The sequence below is a fragment of the Zophobas morio genome, unplaced genomic scaffold (assembly GCF_036711695.1).
Source record: "Zophobas morio isolate AGI-343-1 ecotype UQ-CSIRO unplaced genomic scaffold, CSIRO_AGI_Zmor_V1 ptg000018l, whole genome shotgun sequence".
Lineage (NCBI taxonomy): Eukaryota > Metazoa > Arthropoda > Insecta > Coleoptera > Tenebrionidae > Zophobas > Zophobas morio.
The window spans coordinates 5,992,264-6,017,856 of NW_026972123.1; the positions used below are offsets into that span (position 1 = coordinate 5,992,264).

Below are 25,593 nucleotides of genomic sequence, written 5' to 3' on the forward strand. Positions count from 1 at the left end.
AGATGACTAATATCTTTCTAAATAAGTACCTACGTGAAATGGATTGTCACAAAAATTTAGAATGTAATTTTCTATGTCTGTAACTAGTTTTTATTTGTTCTTTACGTTATTTTTACACTGATATCTTACACTCTAATTGGTTCTGACATACAAATGTTAACTATGGTAAAACGGAGTTACTCAGTCTGTTAGAACCATCTGTATATCAACCTTAAAACATTCAAAAAAATTCTCTGCATCCCTGTCGAAAAGGTAGTACTCCAGAGAAAAATATATTTCTCCAAAATCGGAAGACACAGAGATTTGCGATTTATATTCCACGTCTTCGCCCTCTTCCAGAGGACACTCTGTGTTGACTATGCCATCACAAGCATCCTCCTCTTCTAGAGGGAAATTTATAACCGAGTTGAAAGTGTCCCCAATAGCTATCGGAAAAATGTTGCCTAATGTTCGTGCTACAAAAAGATAAAATGAAGATAAGAAAACCGAAGATAAGTGGACGTACGTGACGTGAAGTTCATTGCTATGTTAATGGTACTGTTGATGGGCACAATGCATGGTGGTTCGTCGCAGTTACCGATTTCTACGTTATCAGGGACAGGGACATCGGTGAACACTGAAAAAAGTTGAAAAGTAGAGAATGAAGGAAAGTTGACCATGGTTTTACTTACAGGTGCACTGAGTGACATTAGTGGCACGAACACTGATCATGTAGGAGAAGTAAATTATGGCAAAGATGATTTTTGGATTTGGAATTGGCATTATATATTTTTGGTCAACCGAGAGCTGCATATTAAGTAGTACACACAAACAAAAAATTTTGACATGTGTTTTTCTGTGATAAGATAGTACACTAAACCGGTGAATACCACTTCAAGTTTTTTCAAGTTCGTCTACATTTGCTGACTATAATTAATGCATTATAATAATGATAATAATGACAATGTTAATAAAATCGTCTAGATTTAATTTTTCTGGTTCGTTTTTGTTCTTTTTCCGTTTGTTTTCTTTTTTTCTTAAATAATTAAATCTGATCTGTTTTTAATGTTTCCAGTTTCCGATATTTTAACAATTTCACCGTCTCGTTTTTAAAGCTGGTGTGTGCTTTAGCTCTTACTACTGTTGTCGCTGCTTATTTGTGGGAAAATGAAAAAGAAAACACTAGTTAAAGTTCAAAAAATAAATCATAAGAGAAGGTTTGTAAATTTAGAATCAGTCAAGTTAGGTATCCATTGTTAATAAGGGTACTGTTAAGGTTTGATGAAAATCAAGATCAAAGAGCCAAAAAGCCCAACATCCTCCACTAGGACATCCGGTTAAATAATACTCAACAAACTGATTAATACCATCAGTAAAACTCAAAACTGGAAATCGCTAGGACAAATCAAAATCCATAATTTTTGGGTCAAGAATAAATCTTTTTTATATATTAATACGGCTAAAAATGATATTTCGAATCAGGTTGTCGAAATCTATTTTTCAAATTTTTTTGAAAAAAAAATCATAGACAATTTTCCACACATAAAAAATCCCATTTTCAAACCGAATTTCTAGAAAATCTTGGTCCAAAACTATCAACATTTTATGATTTTAGAATCAGCTAATTGAAACGTATTTCCCAGAATTTTTTGAAGATTTTTGGCTGAATTTTTAAAAAATCTCAATTTTTCAATTTAATCAGCCACAAATATTTTGATCGTTTTTCGAACACCTTTCGAAAATTATCTAAAGACTTCTAGAATTCTAGGTTTCGACTTATAGAAGTCATTTTCAGCTTCATTTTTTCGAAAATTACAACAATTTTTCTATAATCAATAAAACAAAAAATGAAGATTTTTGCTTCGAGACCGCAACACATGTTTTTCGAATTAGCTCGTCGAAATAAATTTTCCAAAATTTTTTGAAAATTTCTTGACAACTTTTTCAAAAATTTCACTTTTTTAGTACCGCCACGTATGAATTTTTGACCATTTTTCGAGCACCTTTTCAAAATGGCCCAAAGACATTTTGTTATAGATTTCGAAGGCAGAAAGAAAATTACAACAATTTTTCCATAACCGATTAAACGAAAAATGACGATTATTTTGGATATGTTTAAAAAATAAATATTTAAAATACATCAACACGTTGTTTTCCGAATCAGCTTCTCGTAGTGTATTTCCCAGAATTTTTGAGGATTTTTATAGAACTTTTCAAAAATCTCAATTTCTATTCTTTCACGTCTTATGACTATTTTTCGAGCAGCCTTCGAAAATTTGTTATTTTTTGGGCCCCATTATTTCAAAAATTCTAACAGTTTTTCCAGAATTCATAAAGTAAAAATTACAATTTTCGAAATATTTTAAAAATCCCATTTTCAAACCTAATTTTTCAAAAACCTTTTGGAATCAGCTTGTTATAATGTATTTTCCACAATGTTTTAAGGTTTTTTGAGTCAATTTTTCAAAAATCTTAATTTTTCAATTTAATCAGGCATGAATTTTTTGACCTTTTTCGAACACTCTTCGAAAATTATATAAAGACATTTTCTTCTAGATTTCGACTTGTATTCATTTCTTCGAAAGTTTCAACACTTTTTTCATAATCGTTAAAACAAAAAAAGACTGTTTTGGAAATCATCAAACCGAATTTTTGGAAAATCTTGGTTTGGGACCATCATTACTTATTTTCTTCAAATGACCTTGTCGAAATATATTTCCCAGAATTTCTTGGGGATCTTTAGGCAACTTTCCATAAAGTTCAATTTTTCAACGTAGGTACATATGAATTTTTTGATCGTTTTTATACACCTTCCGAAAATTATGTAAAGAGATTTTCTTGTAGATTTCGACCCGTAGAAGTTATTTTTTAATTTCACCAATATTTCCATAATTAATAAAATAAAAACAGACAATTTTTCAGAAATTAAAAAAATTAATTTCGAACCGAATTTTTCGAAAATCTTGCTTCGAGACCCAACTCATCTTTTTTGAATTAGTTCGCCGAAATGTATTTCCTAAAATTGTTTTCACATTTTTAAGCAATTTTTCAAAAATCTTAATTTTTCAATATTCTATATGAATTTTTTGATCGTTTTTCGAACACCCTTGGAAAAATATCTAAAGACATTTTCCAACAATTTCTATAATCGATAAAAAAAATACAATTTTCGGGATATTAAAAAAACTAATTTCAAACCGAATTTTTATTAATTAGCTTGTCGAAATGTATTTCCCAGAATCATTTGCACAATTTTAGTCAATTTTTCAAAAATCTCAATTTTTCAGTAGGTACTCCATATGATTTTTTTACCGTTTTTCGAGGACCCATTGGAAAAATATCTGAAGAAAATTTCTTGTAAATTTCAGCTAGTAGAAGCTATTTCGGTATCATTTCCTCTGAAATTCAAACAATTTTTCCATAATGGATAAAATGAGAAATTCAAAATATTTTTAAAAAACCTACTTTCAAACCCAATTTTTGGAAAATATTAGTCCGAGCCAACAACATGTCGTATTTTTCGAATCGGTTCACTGAAATATATTTCCCAGAAATTTTTGGAGATTTTTAAGCAACTTTCAAAAATCTCAATTTTTCAATACCTAGTTCATATGAATTTTTTAGCTGCTTTTCAAACACCCTTGAAGAATTGTCTAAACACATTGACTAGTAGATTTCCACTCGTAGAAGTTATTTTTGGCTTAATTTTTTCCAAAATTCCAAACATTTTCCATAATTAATAAAAAAGAAAAGCGACAATTTTCGCGATACTAAAAATAATAAGTTCAAACAGAATTTTTCGAAAATCTTGGTTTGAGACCGTCAACATGTTATCTTTTTCCAATCAGCTCGTTGAAATATGTTTCTCACACAATTTTTTGATGATTTCACTTCAATAATCTCAAATTTTCACCCATTTATAAATTTTTTTAGCATTTTCAGCGCCCTTTGAAAATTAGCTAAAGACATCCGACTCTTAAAAGTTGTTTTCGGGTTTATTTTTTCGAAAATTACAATTTTTCTATAATTGATAAAACAAAAGTTGACAATTTTTGAGATATTGAAAAAATTAATGTTGGAGACAAAAATAACTTCAAATCAAATTTTTCGAAAATCTTGGTACTAGACCATGAACACATATTTTTGAATTAGCTCGTCGAAAGCTATTTCTTAGAATTATTTGAAGAGTTTTAGGCAACTTTTTTTCAACACTCTGGTTTTTTATCGTCTTTCTAGCACCAGCACCCTTCGTATATTAAGTTGTAAAGACATTTTCTTGTAGAATTCGACTTAGTTATTTTAGATTTCATTTCACCTAAAATTCAGACAATATTTCCATAATAGACAAAACGAAAAATGATAATTTCCCAGTTATTTACAAAATGACTTTAAAATCCGATTTTTTCGAAAATATCCATCCGGAATCAACAACACGTTGTGTTTTTCGAATCACCTAGTTGAAATGTAGCTCCTAAAATTTTTTGAAGATTTTTAAACAACTTTTCAAAAATTGCAATTTTTCATACACGAATTTTTTGACCGTTTTTCGAGCACTCTAAATTTTCTTGTAAAGTTCGACTTGTGTAAGTTATTTTCGGGTTCATTTTTTTGATAATTCCAACAATTTTGTGAGAATACATTAAATGAAAATGACAATTTTTAAGTTATAAGTATAAAAATTTTCATTTTCAAACCTAATTCTTCGAAAATCACGTCGAAACGTATTTCCTAGAATTGTTTGACAATTTTTAAAAAACATTTAAAAATTTTCAAGTTTTCTACTTTTCCACGTAGGTACGACTTTATTGACCGTTTATCAGGCACAAGTTACTTTCGCTTTTTTCAAAAATAGGCAACAATTTTTCCGTAATCATTAAAATGAAGAATGACAATTTTAGAAATATTTAAAGAAAAACCATTTTCAAACCGAAGTTTTTGAAAATCTTGCTCCGAAACCATCTACACTTTATGTTTTACACTCAGCTCGTCGAAATATATTTCCTATTTTTGAGGATTTTAGGCAACTATCCAAATCTGCAATATTTCCCTGCGCCCACAAATGAATTTCAATTTTTCAATTTTCTAGCGTCTTTTGACTGTTTTTCAAGCATCCTTCGAAAATTATGCTTATTTTCGGCCTCGTTACTTCAAAAATTCTAACAGTTTTTCCAGAATCAATAAAATAAAAAAAAATTTACAATATTCGAAATATTTTAAAAATCCCATTTTCAAACTTAATTTTTCAAAAAACTTGGTCCGAAACTACCAATACGTTATGTTTTTCGAATCAGCTCGTTATAATGTATTTTCCACAATTTTCTGAGGTTTTTTGGGTCCATTTTTCAAAAATCTCGTTTTTTCAATTTAATTAGGCATTTGACCTTTTTCGAACACTCTTCGAAAATTATCTAAAGACATTTTCTTCTAGATTTCGACTCGTATTCATTTCTTCGAAAGTTCCAACACTTTTTCCATAATCGATAAAACAAAAAGAGACTGTTTTGGAAATCAAAAAATCGAATTTTTGGAAAATCTTGGTCTGGAAGCATCATTACTTATTTTCTTCAAATGACCTTGTCGAAATATATTTCCCAGAATTTTTTGAGGATTTTTAAGCAACTTTTCAAAAACCTCAATTTTTCAATGTACATATGAATTTTTTGGTCGTTTTTATACACCTTCCGAAAATTATGTACTTAAACAGATTTTCTTGTAGATTTTTTTCAACAATTTTTCTATAATTGATAAAACAAAAAAAAACAATTTTCGAGATATTAAAAAAATAATAATTTCAAACTGAATTTTTCGAAAATCTTGATTCGAAACACGTAATTTTTTTCCCATCAGCTCGTTGAGATATGTTTCCCAGAGTGTTTTCATGATTTTTAGACAAAATTTCAAAAATCTCAAATTTTCAATATCCCCAATCAAGTATAAATTTTTTTATCGTTTTTAGACATCCTTCGAAAATTATCTAAAGACATTTTCTTGTAGATTCCGACTCGTAAAAGTTGAATTCGGGTTTATTTTTTCGAAAATTCCAACAATTTTTGCATAAATATCGATTAAGCAAAAATTGACAATTTTCGAAATATTAAAAGTAAACATTTCAAACCATTTTCGAAAATCTCGGTTCGACACCATCATGACTGTTTTCAAATTAGCTCGTCGAAATGTATTTCCCAGAATTATTTGAACATTTTTAGACAATTTTTCAAAAATCTCAATTTTTCAATACTCGATATGAATTTTTTTACCGTTTTTCGAGCACTCTTGGAAAAATATCTAAAAACAATTTTTTGTAAATTTCAACTTGTAGAAGTTATTTTCGGCTTCATTTCTTCTAAAATCCAATCAATTTTTCCAAAATCGATAAAATGAGAAATTACAATCTTCAATATATTTAAAAACCCTACTTTTGGACCGAATTTTTGGAAAATCTTGGTCCGAGCCAATAACACGGGTTTTTCGAATCAGCTCGTCGAAATATATAATTCCCAGAAATTTTTTGAGATTTTTAAGCAACTTTTCAAAAATCTCAATTTTTCATATGAATTTTTTAGCCGCTTTTCAAACACCCTTAAAAAATTGTCTGAACACATTGACTAGCAGATTTCCACTCGTAGAAGTTATTTTCGGCTTCATTTTTTCGAAAATTCCAAAAATTTTCCATAATTGATATAAAAGAAAAGCGACAATTTTCGCGATAATAAAAAAAATAAGTTCAAACCGAATTTTTCGAAAATCTTGCTTCGACGCCGTCAACACGTTCTTTTCCAAATCAGCTCGTTGAAATATGTTTCCCAGAATTTTTTAATAATTTTTAGACAAAACTTCAATTATCTCAAATTTAGAGAACTTCTTATAGATTCCGACTCCTAAAAGCTGTTTTCGGGTTTATTTTTTCGAAAATTGCAACAATTTTTCTATAATTGACAAAACAAAAGTTGACAATTTTTGAGATATTAAAAAAAAATAATTTTGGACCGAATTTTTCGAAAATCTTCTTTCGAGACAAAAATAATTTCAAATAAAATTTTTCGAAAATCTTGGTACTAGATCATCAACATGTTATATTTTTTGAATTAGCTCGTCGAAATCTATTTCTTAGAATTATTTGAAGAGTTTTAGGCAATTTTTTTCAACACCCTGGTTTTTTATCGTCTTTCTAGCACCCTTCGTAAATTAAGTTGTAAAGACATTTTCTTGTAGATTTCGATTTCTAGAAGTTATTTTAGATTTTATTTCATCTAAAATTCAGACAATATTTCCATAATAGACAAAAAGAAAAATGACAATTTCACAGGTGTTTAGAAAATTACGTTAAAAACCGATTTTTTCGAAAATATCCGTCCGATATCAACAACACGTTGTGTTTTTCGAATCACCTAGTTGAAATGTATCTCCTAGAATTTTTTGAAGATTTTTAAACAACTTTTCAAAAATTGCAATTTTTCATACACGAATTTTTTGACCGTTTTTCGAGCACTCTAAATTTTCTTATAACGTTCGACTTGTGTAAGTTATTTTCGGCTTCATTTTTTTGATAATTCCAACAAATTTTTGAGAATACATTAAATGAAAATGACAATTTTTAAGTTATAAGTATAAAAATTTTCATTTTCAAACTTAATTCTTCGAAAATCACGTCGAAACGTATTTCCCAGAATTGTTTGACAATTTTTAAAAAACATTTAAAAATTTTCAAGTTTTCTACTTTTCCACGTAGGTACGACTTTATTGACCGTTTTTCAGGCACAAGTTACTTTCGCTTTTTTCAAAAATAGGCAACAATTTTTCCGTAATCATTAAAATGAAGAATGCCAATTTTAGAAATATTTAAAGAAAAACCATTTTCAAACCGAAGTTTTTGAAAATCTTGCTCCGAAACCATCTGCATTTTATGTTTTACACTCAGCTCGTCGAAATATATTTCCTATTTTTGAGGATTTTAGGCAACTATCCAAATCTGCAATATTTCCCTGCGTCTACATATGAATTTCAATTTTTCAATTTTCTAGCGTCTTTTGACTGTTTTTCGAAAATTATGCTTATTTTTGGCCTCGTTACTTCAAAAATTCTAGCACTTTTTCCAGAATCAATAAAATAAAAATTTACAATATTCGAAATATTTTAAAAATCCCATTTTCAAACTTAATTTTTCAAAAAACTTATTCCGAAACTACCAATACGTTATGTTTTTCGAATCAGCTCGTTAGAATGTATTTTCCACAATTTTCTGAGTTTTTTTGGGTCCATTTTTAAAAAATCTCGATTTTTCAATTTAATCAGGCATTTGACCTTTTTCGAACACTCTTCGAAAATTATCTAAAGACATTTTCTTCTAGATTTCGACTCGTATTCATTTCTTTGAAAGTTCCAATACTTTTTCCATAATCGATAAAACAAAAAAAGACTGAAGTCAAAAAATCGAATTTTTGGAAAATCTTGGTCTGGGACCATCATTAATTATTTTCTTCAAATCACGTTGTCGAAATATATTTCCCAGAATTTTTTGAGGATGTTTAGGCAACAATTCAAAAAGTTCAATTTTTCAATGTACATTTTTTGGTCGTTTTTATACACCTTCCGAAAATTATGTAAAGAGATTTTCTTGTAGATTTCGACCCGTTGAAGTTATTTTCAGCTTAATTTTCTTTTAAATTTTAACAATTTTTCCATAATTGATAAAATAAAAAAAGACAATTTTTGAGAATTAAAAAAAATAATTTCAAACCGAATTTTTCCAAAACACATGTTTTTTTAATTAACTCGTCGAAATGTATTTCCCAGAATTATTTGCACATTTTTAAGCAATTTTCCAATACGTAATCTACATGAATTTTTTGACTGTCTTTTGAGCACCCTTGAAAAAAAAATCTATATAGATTCTCGTCTAAATTTCAACTCGTAGAAGTTATTTTCGGGTTAATTTTTTCGAAAATTCCTACATTTTTCTATAATAATTGATAAAACAAACAAAAAAAAAATACAATTTTCGAGATATTACAAAAAATAATTTCAAACGGAATTCTTCGAAAATCTTGATTCGAGACCGACAACGCGTGATCTTTTCTTGTAAATTTCAACTCGTAGAAGCTATTTTCGGCTTCATTTCTTCTAAAATTGAAACAATTTTTCCATAATCGATAAAATGATAAATTCAAGATATATTTAAAAAAGCTACTTTCAAACCCAATTTTTGGAAAATATTGGTCCGAGCCATTAACACGTCGTATTTTTCGAATCGGCTCATCGAAATGTATTTCCCAGAAATTTTTGGAAATTATTAAATAACTTTTCAAAAATCTCAATTTTTCAATACCTTTTTAGGCATTTTTTCGTAAATTCGGAAAATTACGTAAAGGCATTTTCTTGTAAATTTCGGCTTGTACAAGTTATTTTCATTTTTTTCGAAAATATCGAGCGATTTTTCCATAATTATTAAAATAAAGAACGACAATTTTAGAGATATTTAAAGAAAATCCGAATTTTTTGAAAATCATGGTCCGAAACCTTTACACTTTATTTTTTATAGATTTCGACTGTCAGAAGTTATTTTCGCCGTCATTTAGGTATTCGAAAAATTTAATAACAATTTTTCCATACCTAATAGATAAAACAGAATACAACAATTTGCGAGCTTTCCAAAAAAAATTACTTTCAAATCGAATTTTCCGAAGATCTTGATCCGAAATCACCAACACGCTATGTTTTTCGAATCGGCTCGTCGTAATGTATTTCCCAGAATTTTTTAAGAATTTTGTAGGCAACTTTTCAAGAAACTCAATTTTCCAGTACGCATTTTTTGACCGTTTTTCGAGCTTCCTTGAAGTTTTTACATTCGAACGAATCAATAATTTTCCAAACTCAAAAATCAGTATTGTAAGTTTTTGAACAGTCTGATCATGTTAACCATAGTAGGTAAGACTAGATCAGAGTAGGAGTATTCAATGGGGCAAAAATCATGGTCTTTTTTTCTTTACTATAAGTTTGTTTTTTACACAAAATGTACACTAATATCTTTAAATACTTTTATTTATTACTTTATAAGATTTTTTTTTAATAATTATACATTTTTACATAAAAAATAAATCCTGTTGCTTCTCCCCCTTTTATAATAACAACCATAATACGTCTTATATTTACCATTTATTACAACAAACCCATAAAAATCCTCTTCAAACACAATACCCAGCCCGCCATCTGCCCCTTTCATCCCATTTCGAAAAATCCCATTACGTCTTCCGCCGTTCACCGGCCATCCGTCACCCATCGCCACTCATTACCTCAGCCAGCATTTTCCCATTATCACCCCCGTAAAAAACCTCCATCGCCTCTAATTACACCATCGCTCGCGCAATCCTAATGATCCTTAATTCACCTTTAATATCAGCTCTCATTAGCCGGCGAATGCACACACGTCTAGCGCCAAAAAACAATAAAAACTCCTTTCGAACACGACGCGACATCAGATGTTGGATGTAAACATGACGTGAATTTGTAAGAGCCGGGGGCGGTTGCCGGTCGACGAGACAGATGGCGCCACCGATACGAAACGCTAGCAGGAATTTCAGCAGGAACGGAGCCGAGTCTAGGCTTGGTGCGGCTGAAAAATAGAAACGCGAGGAGATGGGCCGAGGTGACAGACACTAATTGGGTAATTACCCAATTTCATCGGCGGTAAATTGGTTAGTTTGTTGGTGGAAGTACCGTAATAATCCGTTCAATTATAGATAACAATCGGGCTTTTGATTCGGTTCCAATTCGCGCTCGGTGATAGTGGATGGGGATTTACTTAGGTGCTAGAACGAGAAACCGATGGGTTTTATAGTTGCAGTGACGGATTTGGTGGAGGATGATGGGTAAAGAAGGGGCGATAATTGCTGGTTGGGATGGGGTAGTTGATTTAGGGTTGTTATGGGTTAGAACAAATTCCACTAGAGATTCAGAGTGAAATTTAAGAGAAAATTAAAATAGAACAAGAAAGTAAGGTTAAGTCAAGTGATATCAAGTCAGGTCAGGCCTAGTCAGGTCAGGTTTAGTCAGGTCAGGTCTAGTCAGATCAGATCTGTCAGGTCAGGTCTAGTCAGGTCTAATCTAGTCAGGTCAAATCAGTTTGTTTTCGGATTTATTTTTTTCGAAAATTGCAACAATTTTTCTATAACTGGTAAAACAAAAGTTGACAATTTTTGAGATTTAAAAAAAATTAATTTTAAATCACATTTTTCGAAAATCTTGGTACTAGACCATCAACACATATTTTTTGAATGAACTCATCCAAATCTATTTCTTAGAATTATTTGAAGAGTTTTAGGCAATTTTTTTCAACACCCACTTTTTTTAACGTCTTTCTAGCACCCTTCGTATATTAAGTTGTAAAGACATTTCGGTTTCTAGAAGTTATTTTAGATTTCATTTCATCTAAAATTCAGACAATATTTCCACACTAGACAAAACGAAAACTGACAATTTCCCAGCTATTTACAAAATTACTTTAAAAACCGATTGAAATGTATCTCCTAGATTGTTTTGAATATTTTTAAACAACTTTTCAAAAAGTGCAATTTTTCATGCATGCATTTTTTGGCCGTTTTTCGAGCACTCTAAATTTTCTTGTAGACTTCGATTTGTGTAAGTGATTTTCGGCTGCATTTTTTTGATAATTTAAACAAATTTTCCCAAATAGATAAAATAGAAAATGGCAATTTTTAAGATATATAAAAATTTTCATTTTCAAACCGAATTTTTCGAAAATCTTGGTTGAAATCATTTGAAAATTCTCAAGTTATTTTCGTCTTTTTCGACAATATCGAGCGATTTTTCCATAATCATTAAAACGAAGAATGACAATTTTAGAGATATTTAAAAAAAATCTATTTTCAAACCGAATTTTTTGAAAATTTTGGTCCGAAACCATCATGTTTTAAACTCAGTTCGTCGAAATTTACGAGTATTTCCTGTTCTTGAAGAATTTTAGGCAATTTTTTTGCAGATTTCGACCCTCAGAAGTTATTTTGGCGTCATTTATTCGAAAAATTTACGATGAGGTTAGGTCAAATCAGTTCGGGTCTGGCAAATCAAGCCAATTTAATATATTAATTTGTTCTTAATAAAAATCATATTTTCCTTAAATATTTTAACAAAAGGAAAAATCTGTACAATAAAGTTACAACAAATTCTCTGCTACAGTAATTCATTATTTTTAAAAACATAAAATTGTAAAATAAAGCCCACATTCTTCGATATTTTGAAAAATTCTTTGTTTTTAAATAGAAAGTTTAGCACTCGACATAGACAAAACTTGCTTTTATTTTGACACCTGGAGGACACATTATCAAATCTCCAACTGTAGTTTTGTGTAATACTTTTAATGGAATTTTATTCGAAAAAAATTTTGATAAGATCAGTTGTACCTTTTATTTTTTTTTAAGGTAATTACCATAACAACCAGTAGCCATTAATTACATTATTATTAATAAAACAAGCTGTTCTTTTTCATTAATAAGTAAACCAAAAAAACATTTAGTAAGCCATTTATAAATTATAAATAAAAATGAAAACAAAACCAAAAAAAGAAAAATCCATTAAAGCATAACCAACTAAACACTAGAGAAAATGTTCAAAATTCCTGCCTTGGCATATAAGTAAGTTCGCAATGTTTTGGGTGGGCGGGGCTAGTATTTGCTAAGATAAGAGTGATTTTGGCAGATGATATACCCTATAAGAAAAGAGAGGGTGGGTGAGCGGGGCTAATACCTGCTAAGATAAGAGTGATTTTGGCAAATGAGATATCCTCTAAGAAATTTAATTAACTTATTATAAGAAAAGACACTAGAGGCTCCAAAGCACTTTCAAATTCTTTCCAAACAAGGATACTTAGAACCTCTAGATTGTTTTAAATTTTTCAAAAAATAACGGTGTCCCAAAATTAATGCTGGTCAGGTCAGGTCAGGTCAGGTCAGGTCAGGTCAGGTCAGGTCAGGTCAGGTCAGGTTCAGGTTTGATTAAATTAAAAAGTCATACAAAATCAGACGAGGTTTGGTCAAATCAGTTCGGGCCTGGCAAATCAAATTTAATATATTTGTTCTTAATAAAAATCCTATTTTTCCTTAAATATTTTAACAAAAGGAAAAATCCGTACAATAAAGTTACAACCAATTCTCTGCTATTGTAATTCATTATTTCTAAAAACATAAAATTGTAAAATGAAGAGCAAATTCTTCGATATTTTGAAAAATTATTTGTTTTTAAATAGAAAGTTTAGCACACGACATAGACAAAACTTGCTTTTATTTTGACACCTGGAGGACACATTATCAAATCTCCAATTGTAGTTTTGTTTAATACTTTCAATGGAATTTTATTCGATAAAAATTTTGATAAGATCAGTTGTACCTTTTATTTTTTTTTTTTTTTTTAGGATAATTACCATAACAACCAGTACCCATTAATTAAATTATTATTAATAAAACAAGCTGTTCTTTTTCATTAATAAATAAACCAAAAAAAAACTTTTAATAAGCCATTTATAAATTATAAATAAAAACAAAACCAAAAAAAAATCCATTAAAGCATAACCAACTAGAAAAAATGTTCAAAATTCCTGCCTTGGCATATAAGTAAGCTCGCAATGTTTTGGGTGGGCGGGGTTAGTACCTGCTAAGATAAGAGTGATTTTGGCAGATGATATACCCTATAAGAAAAGAGAGGGTGGGTGGGCGGGGCTAATACCTGCTAAGATAAGAGTGATTTTGGCAAATGAGATACCCTCTAAGAAATTTAATTAAATTATTATAAGAAAAGACACTTGAGGCTCCAAAGCACTTTCAAATTCTTTCCAAATAGGGATACCTAGAACCTCTAGATTGTTTTAAATTTTTCAAAAAATAACAGTGTGCCAAAATTAAGGCAGGTCAGGTCAGAATTTTCCAAAAACAGAACACCAAAGTCCTCCAATTTTTTTTTGTAAAATATTTAAAACAAATATTTCCCAAATTAATAGAGTATGGGTACCCACGAGTCTCCCGAATTTAAAAATAAAACACTAAAAACTGAAATGATTTTTTCAAGTTCATCCAGCAAAACACCAGATTCCTTTAAATTTATCGGAAAAAATACACCAAGGGACCTAAAATTAACTGTGAACATTTTAAACGTAAGGTTTTGAAAACTTTGACAATTTTTGATACGTCAAATAGTGTTTTCAAACGGAATTTTATCAAATTATTACAACAGCAGCACAACCACATCATTTTTCAGACACCCGGTATTAAAACTTATATGGAAAAATTAAGGTCACATGATCAAAATATGTTTAAACGTCTTTAGAATAAGTAAAAATTAAATTTTATGACGAAACGTGCTGTTTATACCCGAGGCGTAGCCGATAGTGGTGAAGTACTTGTTGAGAGACATTGAGTTCCAAAACTTATTCAAACCAAAAATAAACAGAAGTGCGTTGAATGAAGAAGAGGGTACTCGCTGCTGGTTATCGTGTCGTAAACAATTAACCTCATTTTGAATCATTTTTAAATACATCCAAATTAATAGAAGTCTGCTTCTACAAAACTCACAGAAAATTGAAAATAAAGGAAAATTTTGAAGATTGGTCTGCGTCTATTGTGAAGAAGAGGGTCCTCGCTACAAATTTTTCTGGTCTAAATAACTTTTTCCCTTTCGTTTATAAAAATTTGAAAATTAAAATGATTTTAGTGAGAAAAATGGACAATCGGGAACATTTTTATGAAACAATAGGTGAAATTACATATATGTATTTACTTCAATAAAACGAAAAAAGAGACGAAAAAATCTTTATAAAAAATTGCATAAACAAAAATTTTGGTGTTAAATATTGATAGCAACGCTCGACTGCGTCTCCCTTCAATTTTACTGACTATTAGGTCTAGGAATATTAATGTAAAAGTAAAATCACAGTATGTTCGTTGTGTAGAGAAGAGGGTACTCGTTGCAAGTTACTGTTTCATAAACTTTATTATAAAAAATTTAAAAAAACATCAAAATTAATGTATTTAGCATATTGTTGAACTTATGGAAGAAAAATGGCAAATCGACCAATATTTCCATAAATGCTCGATGCAACTTCAACTTTATTAACTACAAGTAGGAAAAATTTTCCAGACACCCGGTATGTTTTAAAATTATTATTTTTAACTATACAAAGTGTTCCAGTTTTAAGGAGTAACACAAAACTTTTTTTAAGGAAACACCCTATATATTTTTACATATTTTCATTGACCTCTTCTTGGGCTTTTCAACCACAATTTACGTTTTTTGCTTAGTTTTCTTAAAATGTTTACTTCCCAAGGGTAAGCTAAGGAAGTACATAATAGTAATCGAGTCCATCGGGCGACTTGCCAGTTTCATGTTTTTTCGACGATTCATGACCGCTAGAGTACGAAAGAAGTGATCTCCCGTTTCCGTTTGTATGTCTGTCTGTCTGGCGTGTGTGTCGATTTTCATTAGATACGTAATCTCCGAAACCACTGGACCGAATGTTGCGAAATTCTAATAATCATCCTTACGAACCATTTGATTGCGTCAAAAATATTAATACAATATAATAGCATTTTACCACTAAGTAACTAAGGATATAACCGTTCCTGGGATAGCAGTTGCATGTTCTATGCCAAAATTATTATCCACATTGGTGATGTATAGTCATAAACACTTGAATTAAAGCTTGTTATTAGTGCTAAGGAGCTATTTTTCCCGTTGGTTATCTGATTCAAATTTATTTTACATTGTCTGTACTTGGAAGCCGCTAGTTTTCTATAAAGAAATTATCACAAAAACGAAAATCTCAAAATAAAATTTTATAGTTTTTCAGAGAAGCGAGATTTGTCATATTATACTTCAAGGGCTAGAGAAGTTCTATCGAAATAACCTTGTTGTTTTCTTATGAACCCTTCCACTGCTAGAAATTTCAAGAAAATTGGAATAAATTGCAACGTGGAATCATAATTTCAAAATTAATTAAGAAGAGGTCAATCAAAATATGTAAAGATAAATAGAGTAGAGTATTCTATTAAAAAAAAAGCGCGCTCTTAGTGACTCACCCGGTATATGGTTATTGCCTATGTATGAGTGTTCTAGTTATTTTTGCTTCCCGAGCGTAGTGATATAAGAAAATATTGCAATAAGAGTCAGCCGGCGACCGGTGTCATATTTTCTCGACGTTCCATGACCTCTAAAGCACATTTCCGTCTGTTTGTCATCTATCGTCTGTCTGTCTGTCGTCTGTGTCGATTTTATTACACAGGCGTTCTGAAATTTGGATGCATGTTTAGAATACATAGATACAATGTAATTGGTGCTAAAATGGTAAGTAAAATTCTATAAAACAATATATTTCTGTACTTATGGTGTATGAATTCGCCTTGATTTTGTCACAATTACTTTACAAAAATGTTTGTGCCATATTTACCACGTCTTGCACGTGGCCGACATCTGGCTTACGCACACAACAAGTACTCGTGGCCTAGCAGTTATTATTATTATTATTATTATTATTATTATCATCATACTCCGACTTAATTAGTCAAACAAAAAGATGTCTGACGAATTTAAGTTGGAAAATCTGGCTGGTGAGTCCATGAACAAAAAAAAATGCCCAACATCGACAGCTTAATCAATAATCATGTTGAAACCAAACTTGGGCATCAGGTACATTTTTTCTTCGATTTAGTCCCTGTTGATTATACATTATACATTGTAACGACTTGGATAGGTAGCCACTTCTTAGTGGATACATGTTCTCTTACCGGAACCCTATAATCATAATTCATTAGTGATTCTATACGGTCTTTTTCGATTTAAGGTTACAAATATCGTCACAAATCGAATAAATAATGTGCGATTTCTCCCTCGGTACCTACTTTATACAATTTGACCTTTTATTTATTTACGTAATTCATAATCTGTGATTCTTAGCCAGTGTTAGAAACAACGCACTGCACAATTTATGCCGACAATGTTTAAATTTTGGGAAAATTTTCGAAACGATTGAAGTCGGATAATTAATATCATTTATAATGTTTAAATATGATAAGCATCAATATATGATAATTAAACCGAAACTCGTTTTCCTACAAACCCGAAATTATTAAAAACAAATCAATTTGTTTAAACATTGTTAAATTATCCCCGAAAATGTGCATTTTCCCGGCCAAAACATGAAAAATAATTTTTGCAATCTCATCGTGACGTACGATGACGTCACTATCACCTGAGCTACCTGTCCAAAGGTCACGTTTCGCGGTCCTTTGTGTTCAGTATTAATTTCTGTTTGATGGCGGCAAAATCGTCGCTTCATTTTGGCCTAAAAGTGGAGCGTTTTAGTAAATTTCTAGTTTATTATTAATACATATTACGGAAAATATGTTGTGTTAGTGCTGTGAACACGAACGAAAATGGATATTTTTTCGAAAAGAACCGAAAACAGGGTAAGTACGATTTCAGTTTTAATTTATTGAGTTCGGTGATTCGTTTACTCGACAATGTTTAAATTGTGGGAAGATTTTCGAAACGATTGAAGTTGGTTGATCAAAGCTATACATTTTCGGAATATAAATAAATAAATTTTACATATAATTAATATCATTTATAATGTTTAAATATGATAAGCATCAATATATGATAATTAAACCGAAATTCGTTTTCCTACAAACCCGAAATTATTAAAAACAAATCACTAATAACGGTAAAGGTTGAGGTTTTGTCGAAACCAACAAAGTGAATATATATAGGTAAATAGAATGGCAGATCAAAATTAATAAGAAACCTTTGGCAATGTGTAACTAAATTCACTTTAACCAAGACTTTTCTTAAAATAAACGACGTTTTTTTACGAAAAAACGAACGATTTGAAATGCAACGCCAACTATTGAAATTAATTCGAAGTGGCGATTCCCATACAAAATTTTTAGAATTTTTTGATTTTTTATCTGTCTTATTTTTTGTAAATTTTCTTATATACAAACCTTGTCCTGACAATAAGGAACACATAAAAAAAAGAATCATCCAGTTTGGTGCAGTCGTTCTGAAGTTATGCGCGTACATACATTTCGGCGATTCCTTTTTATTTATATAGATGCATTTTTATTTTAGAACAAATTTCATTACCATAAAAAGGTTATACCTACTTAACTTTAAGCGTTTAAGCAGCGTAAGCAAAGGAACCTGTCAAAGGAGGAATAATTTTCCCGTTTTTCCGAATTTTTCACTGCCAGTTCGCTCCTATTTATCGTAGCGTGATGTTATATAGCCTATATGTAGGTATGTACGATAAATGGACTATTCAATACAAAAAGATTTTTTGAATTCGAACCAGTAGTTTCTGAGATTAGCGCGTTCAACCAAACAAACTCTTCAGCTTTATAATATAAGTACACATAGATAATAACATAAGAAATATTATAGTATAGCAGCTAATTTTCCAAAATAATAATAAAAATTTCGAGAAAAATTCAACTCCCCATTTTTCGACTATAAATACCCAAAATTGTCACTTCTTATATTTTTTGAGCGATTCTTTTCTGTTTGTGTTTATCAAACAAAAATTAGCTTCAAACAATGTTAAGAAATAATAATGAGCACAAAGGCAGCGGTGACAACTAATCCGGAAGAAACACCAGAAGTCGGTCAATTCGAGGATGATGATGGTGATGATGACCTAAATTCATTTCTATTATAACTATTGTTCAGGGCTCCATTCTCGGTCCCACCCTATTTCTTGTTAACATAAGTAATCTGTGTAGCTTTTATCTACGTACATTCAACAACCCTACTTTCTTCAGCACACTCAAAATAAGTCCCCTAACTATTGACATTTATAAAAACCAAGTAAAAGTATGAGAAATTACGCCCGAGCCCATCCGCGAGTCAATCAATCTCTGACCGCTTTCTCCCATAACCCATAACTCTCCCCTACACCCATCATCCACATACCACCAAAACAATGAATGAAGCCCGTCAACTCTTCCTCTCCCCACACCGCCCCCCACCCACGGCCTCCTTGATGTATCCATTACCGCCGATCTTATCTCCGAACGAGTGACCGGTAGGCCGGCCGCCGCCCCCGCCGCCGCCAACCGCGCGGCAAAAACCCCGAGTCAATTACGGCGATCGTGTGCAAGAACAAAACGATCGCTCCTCCATTGTTCTGGCAAAGACAAAAGAAGGCAGGCTGTAGTAGAGCCGGATTGGTCGGGGATCCGTATCGATTGTAGCGTTGGCCGGGCATCCGGTCGGCGCCCAATCAGCTAAAACAAGAGCGAGCGTCGCGGCGCACACATCCGTCACGACGCCGGCGACGCTCACTTTTCGCTACGCCGATGGCGAGGTGAAAAATCTGCGGCATGGGACGGCGGGCGCGCGGAGCGCAGGTCGCAGAGGTAGGGGACGATGGGGAAAATGGGTCAAAATTTTACAACATTTGAAAGTGATCGTGATGAAATTATCGCCTGACTTGAAACGTCAAAATATTTAAGTACAAGGAAAAAACTGTTCTTTCTGTAGTGGTATCGACGCACTTTCCTAATAACCCATCCGCCCATCATCCTTCCCATCAAAACCTGCCAACTCACCTTTCCCCTTTCATCGCCGCTTGATAACTCAATACGACTCCACAATCTAAAAGTTTTTGTGCAAATAGACCGATTTGTGTGTGTAATCTTAATTATTTCCGGCACGACTTTTTTCCTTTCGACATTCTTAAACGGATGAGAACTCGGACCGATCCGTCACACTCGCTTATCCATTACACTGTCTGCAATCTCATATTCCATAGGATGAAAAAAGAGTACAAGGTTGTACGTAGTTACATGATCATGACTGCTCGGGATATTTGTTTTTCGTCCATGAGAGAGGGCATAGTTGTGGCGATAATGACGTGCTGTCCGTGCTCCAATTGCTGGAATCTTTCGCGAACGATGTGATAAAGAGCGGATTTGCATGCACAAAGAGTTGTCAAAATATGCGCGTTTATATGCACGAAATTCTTTCGAAATATAGATAATTTTTGCTAAATATGTAGATGTGTTTCGAAATTTTTCATTGTAGAGGTTTGTCTTCTATCAGTCAATAACACTTTGTGTGAAGAAAAATATTCTGTATTAACATGTAGTGATTCGCCACACAATATACTTAATACAGGAAAATTTCGAATTTACATTTAATTATGTCGAAATTTCATGATAATAAATTGAAAACCAGATAGATAAGTAAAAATTTCGAACTTATTAACCCAAATTTTCATGATTATAAATTGAAGTTTCGAACTATTGAACTAAAATTACGTAGGTCAAAATTTTGAGTCTCAATTTGGAGATAATTAGTCAAAATTTCAATTAACTAAGGCTTAACTTCCAACTAATTAGGTGGAAATTACAAAATGAAAAGGAAAATTTTTGAATTTTTTAGTTGTAAATTAGGAAATTTCGAGACAGTTGGTAAAATTTTGTTTCACAAAGTCAAAATTTGGAGTTAATCACCTTAAATTTTACGATAATGAATCGAAATTTAGCGGTAACAAAGCACACTTCTAAGTTAGTTAATTACGGTGGAATTTTAAGTTAATTAACTCAAGACAACATAATAAACGAAAATTTCGAATTTGTAAAGTCTAAAATTTAATTATATCAGAATTTCAAAATAATAAAGGAAAATATATAAATAATAATTACTCACAATTTAGATTTAATTACGTCGAAATTTCATGATAATAAATTGAAAACGAAATAGATAAGTAAACATTTCGTACTTATTAACCCAAATTTTCTTAATTATAATTTGAAGTATCGAACTATTGAGCTAAAATTACCTAAGTCACAATTTTGCGTCCAAATTTGGAGATAATTAGTTAAAATTTCAATTAACTGAGGCTCAATTTCAAACTAATTAGGCGGAAATTATAAAATAAAAACGGAAAATTTTGAATTTTTTAGCTGTATATTCGGAAATTTCGACGTAGTAAAATTTTTAGTTTTACAAAGACAAAATTTGAAGTTAATCACATCAAAATTTTCCGATAATGAATCGAAATTTAGGGATAACAAAGCACAAATCCAAGTTAATTACGGTGAAATTTTAAGTTAATTAAGTCAAGACAATATAATAAAGGAACATTTGGAATTTGTAAATCTAAAGTTTAATTAGGCCAAATTTGGAACTAATAAAGGAAAATATCTAATTAATTACCCACAAGTAAGATTTAATTACGTCGAAATTTCATGATAATAAATCGAAAACCACATAGATAAGTAAAAATTTGCAACTTATTAACCTAAAATCTCTTGATTATAATTTGAAGTTTCGAACTATTGAACCTAAAATTACGTGGGTCAAGATTTTGAGATAATTAGTTAAAATTTCAATTAATTAAAGCTCAATTTCGAACTTATAAGATGGAAATTATAGATTAAAAAGGGAAAATTTTGAATTCTTTAGCTGTTAATTGAGAAATTACGAGATAGTAAATTTTTTAGTTTTACAAAGTCAAAATTTGGAGTTATCCAGGTTAAAATTTTCCGATAATGGATCCAAATTGAGGGAGAACAAACCACAATTCTAAATTAACAATTACCCACAATTAAGATTTAATTATGTCGAAATTTCATGATAATAAATCGAAAACCGGAGAGATAAGTAAAAATTTCGAACTTATTAACCCAAAATTTCTTGATATAATTTGAAGTTTCGAAGTATTGAATTAAAATTGCGTAGGACAAAATTTTAAGTCTAAAGTTGGAGATAATTAATTAATATTTCAATTAACTAAAGCACAACTATGTACTTAAGAGGTGGATATTACAAAATAAAAACAGAAAATTTTGAATTATTTAGCTGTAAATTAGGAAATCTCGAGATAGTTAGCAAGATTTTTAGTTTTACAAAGTCAAAATTTAGAGTTAATCACGTTAAAATTTTCCTATAATGGATCCAGATTAAGGGATAACAAACCACAATACTAAGTTAATTGTGATGAAATTACAAGTTAATTAAGTCAAGACAATGTAATAAAAGAAAATTTTGAATTTATAAATCTAAAATTTAATTAGGACAGAATTTTTAACTAATAAAGGAAAATATTTAATTTATTACCCACAATTTAGATTTAATTATGTCGAAATTTCATGATAATAAATTGAAAATTAAAAATTTCGAACTTATCAGCCCACAATTTCTTGGTTATAATTAATCTAAAGTGTCGAACTATTGGACTAAAATTACGAAACTTCGAACTAATTAGGCGGAAATTACAACATTAAAAGGAAACATTTTGAATTCTTTAGCTGTAAAATAGGAAATTTCGAGCTGGTTAAAATTTTTAGTTTTACAAAGTCAAAATTTGAAGTTAATCACTTTAAAAATTTCCTATAATGAATCGAAATTTAGGGATAATAAAGCACAATTCTAAGTTAATTCCGGTGAAATTTTAAAATAATTAAGCCAAGACAATGTAATAAAGGAAAATTTCGAATTTGTAAGTTTAATTACGCCAGAATTTTGAAATCATAAAGAAAAATGTTAAGTGTAAATTACAAAATTAAAAGGAAAAATTTTGAATTCTTTAGTTGTAAATTAGGAAATTTCGAGATATTTGGTAAAATTTTGTTTCACAAAGTCAAAATTTGGAGTTAATCACCTTAAATCTTCCGATAATGGATCGAAATTTGGGGATAACAAAGCACAATTCTAAGTTAATTACCGTGAAATTTTAAGTTAGTTAATATAACAATATACTTAGTTAGAAATTACAAAATAAAAACAGAAAATTTTGAATTCTTTAGCTGTAAATTAGAAAATTTCGAGATAGTTAATAAAATTTTTAGCTTTACAAAGTCAAAATTTGGAGTTAATCTCTTTAAAATTTTCTTATAATGAATCGAAATTTAGAGATAACAAAGCACAGTTCTAAGTTACTTACGACGAAATTTCGACTTAAATAAGTCAAGACAAAATAATAAAGGGAAATATTTAATTAATTACCCAGAATTAGATTTAATTATGTTGAAATTTCATGATAATAAATCGAAAACCAGAGAGATAAATAAAAATTTCGAACTTATTAACCCAGAATTTCTTGATTATAATTTGAAGTTTCGAACTACTAAATCAAAAATTACGTAGGTCAAAATTTTGAGTTTAAATTTGGAGATAATTAGTTAAAATTTCAATTAACTAAGACTCAACTTTGAACAAATCAAGTGGAAATTACAAAATAAAAAGAGAACATTTTGAATTCTTTAGCTGTAAATTAGAAAATTTCGAGACAGCAAAATTTTTAGTTTTACAAAGCCAAAATTTGGAGTTAATCACCTTAAAATTTTCCGAAAATGAATCGAAATTTAAGGATAATAAAGCACAATTCTAAGTTAATTACGCTGAAATTTCAACTGAAGTAGGTAAGTCATGACAATATAATAAACGAAAATTTCGAAGTTGTAGATCTAAAGTTTAATTAGGACAGAATTTTGAACTAATAAAGGAAAATATTTAATTAATTACCCACAATTAAAATTTAATTATGTCGAAATTTCATGATAATAAATCGAAAACCAGATAGATAAGTAAAAATTTCGAACTTATTAACCCAAAATTTCTTGATTATAATTTAAAGTTTCGAACTACTTAACCAAAAATTACAAAGGTGAAAGTTTTGAGTCTAAATTTGGAGATAATTAGTTAAAATTTCAATTAATTAAGGCTCAACTTTGAAGTAATTAAGTGGAAATTACAAAATAAAAAGCGAAAATTTTGAATTCTTTAGCTGTAAATTAGGAAATTCCGAGATAGTGAGCAAAATTTTTAGTTTTACAAAGTCAAAATTTGGAGTTAATCACCTTAAACTTTTCCGATAATGAATCGAAATTTAAGGATAATAAAGCACAATTCTAAGTTAATTACTATGAAATTTCAACTTAAGTAAGTCTTGACAATATAGTAAACGAAAATTTCGAACTTGTAGATCGAAAGTTTAATTAGGACAGAATTTTGAACTAATAAAGAAAAATATTTAATTAATTACCCACAATTAAGAATTAATTATGTCGAAATTTCATGATAATAAATCGAAAACCAAATAGATTAATAAAAATTTCGAACTTATTAACCCAAAATTTCTTGATTATAATTTGAAGTTTCGAACTACTGAACCAAAAATTACGTAGGTCAAAATTTTGAGTCTAAATTTGGAGAGAATTAGTTAAAATTTCAATTGCCAAAGGCTCAACTTCGAACTAATTAAGTGACAATTACAAAATAAAACGAGAAAATTTTGAATTTTTTAACTGTAAATTAGAAAATTTCGAGATAGCAAAATTTTTAGTTTTACAAAGTCAAGATTTGGAGTTAATCATATCAAAATTTTCCAATAATGGATTGAAATTTACGGATAACAAAGCACAATTCTAAGTTAATTACGGTGAGATTTTAAGATAATTAAGTAAAGTCAATACAATAAAAGAAAATTTCGAATTTGTGAATCTAAAGTTTAATTAGGACAGAATTTTGAATTATTAAAGTCAAAAAATTTCATGATAATAAATTAAAAACCAGATATATAAACAAAAATTTTGAACTTATTAACCTAAAATTTCTTGATTATAATTTAAAATTTCGAACTGTTGAACTAAAATTACATAGGTCAAAATTTTGAATGTAAATTTGGAAATAATTAGTTAAAATTTCAATTAACTAAAGCTCAACTTCGAACTAATTAAGTGACAATTACAAAATAAAAGGAGAACATTTTGAATTTTTTAGCTGTAAATCAGAAAATTTCGAGATAGCAAAATTTTTAGTTTTTCAAAGTCAAGATTTGGAGTTAATCACATTAAAATTTTCCAATAATGGATTGAAATTTAGGTATAACAAAGCACAATTCTAAGTTAATTACGGTGAGATTTTAAGATAATTAAGTCAAGACAATGCAATAAAGGAAAATTTCGAATTTGAGAATCTAAAGTTTAATTAGGACAGAATTTTGAATTATTAAAGGCAAAAAATTTCATGATAATAAAATGAAAACCAGATATATAAACAAAAATTTTAAACTTATTAACCCAAAATTTCTTGATTATAATTTAAAATTTCGAACTGTTGAATTAAAATTACGTAGGTCAAAATTTTGAGTTTAAATTTGGAAATAATTAGTTAAAATTTCAATTAACTAAAGCTCAACTTCGAACTAATTAAGTGACAATTACAAAATAAAAAGATAAAATTTTGAATTTTTTAGCTGTAAATTAGAAAATTTCGAGATAGCAAAATTTTTAGTTTTACAAAGTCAAGATTTGGAATTAATCATATTAAAATTTTCCAATAATGGATTGAAATTTACAGATAACAAAGCACAATTCTAAGTTAATTACGGTGAGATTTTAAGATAATTAAGTAAAGACAATACAATAAAAGAAAATTTCGAATTTGTGAATCTAAAGTTTAATTAGGACAGAATTTTGAAATATTAAAGTCAAAAAATTTCATGATAATAAATTAAAAACCAGATATATAAGCAAAAATTTTGAACTTATTAACCCAAAATTTCTTGATTATAATTTAAAATTTCGAACTGTTGAACTAAAATTACGT

General features: G+C 29.7%; 1 protein-coding gene across 4 annotated transcripts in view; it reads right to left on the reverse strand.

Annotated features, from left to right (window-relative positions):
- LOC135131081 (uncharacterized) overlaps positions 1 to 25,593 on the reverse strand; it is a 782,641-nt gene that overhangs the window by 38,438 nt on the left and 718,610 nt on the right. The window contains exons 1-3 of one of the 4 annotated variants that reach the window (XM_064058610.1): positions 672 to 921; positions 506 to 616; positions 68 to 455 (exon numbers count right to left, since the gene is read on the reverse strand). The exons of 2 other annotated variants lie outside the window; for them this stretch is intronic. In XM_064058610.1, the coding sequence (XP_063914680.1) occupies positions 181 to 455; positions 506 to 616; positions 672 to 792 (507 nt within the window). In that variant the 5' untranslated portion in view covers positions 793 to 921 and the 3' untranslated portion in view covers positions 68 to 180. Of the gene's footprint in view, positions 1 to 67; positions 456 to 505; positions 617 to 671; positions 922 to 25,593 lie in introns of those variants that run through there. One more of the 4 variants, XR_010280867.1, reaches the window with a different exon arrangement.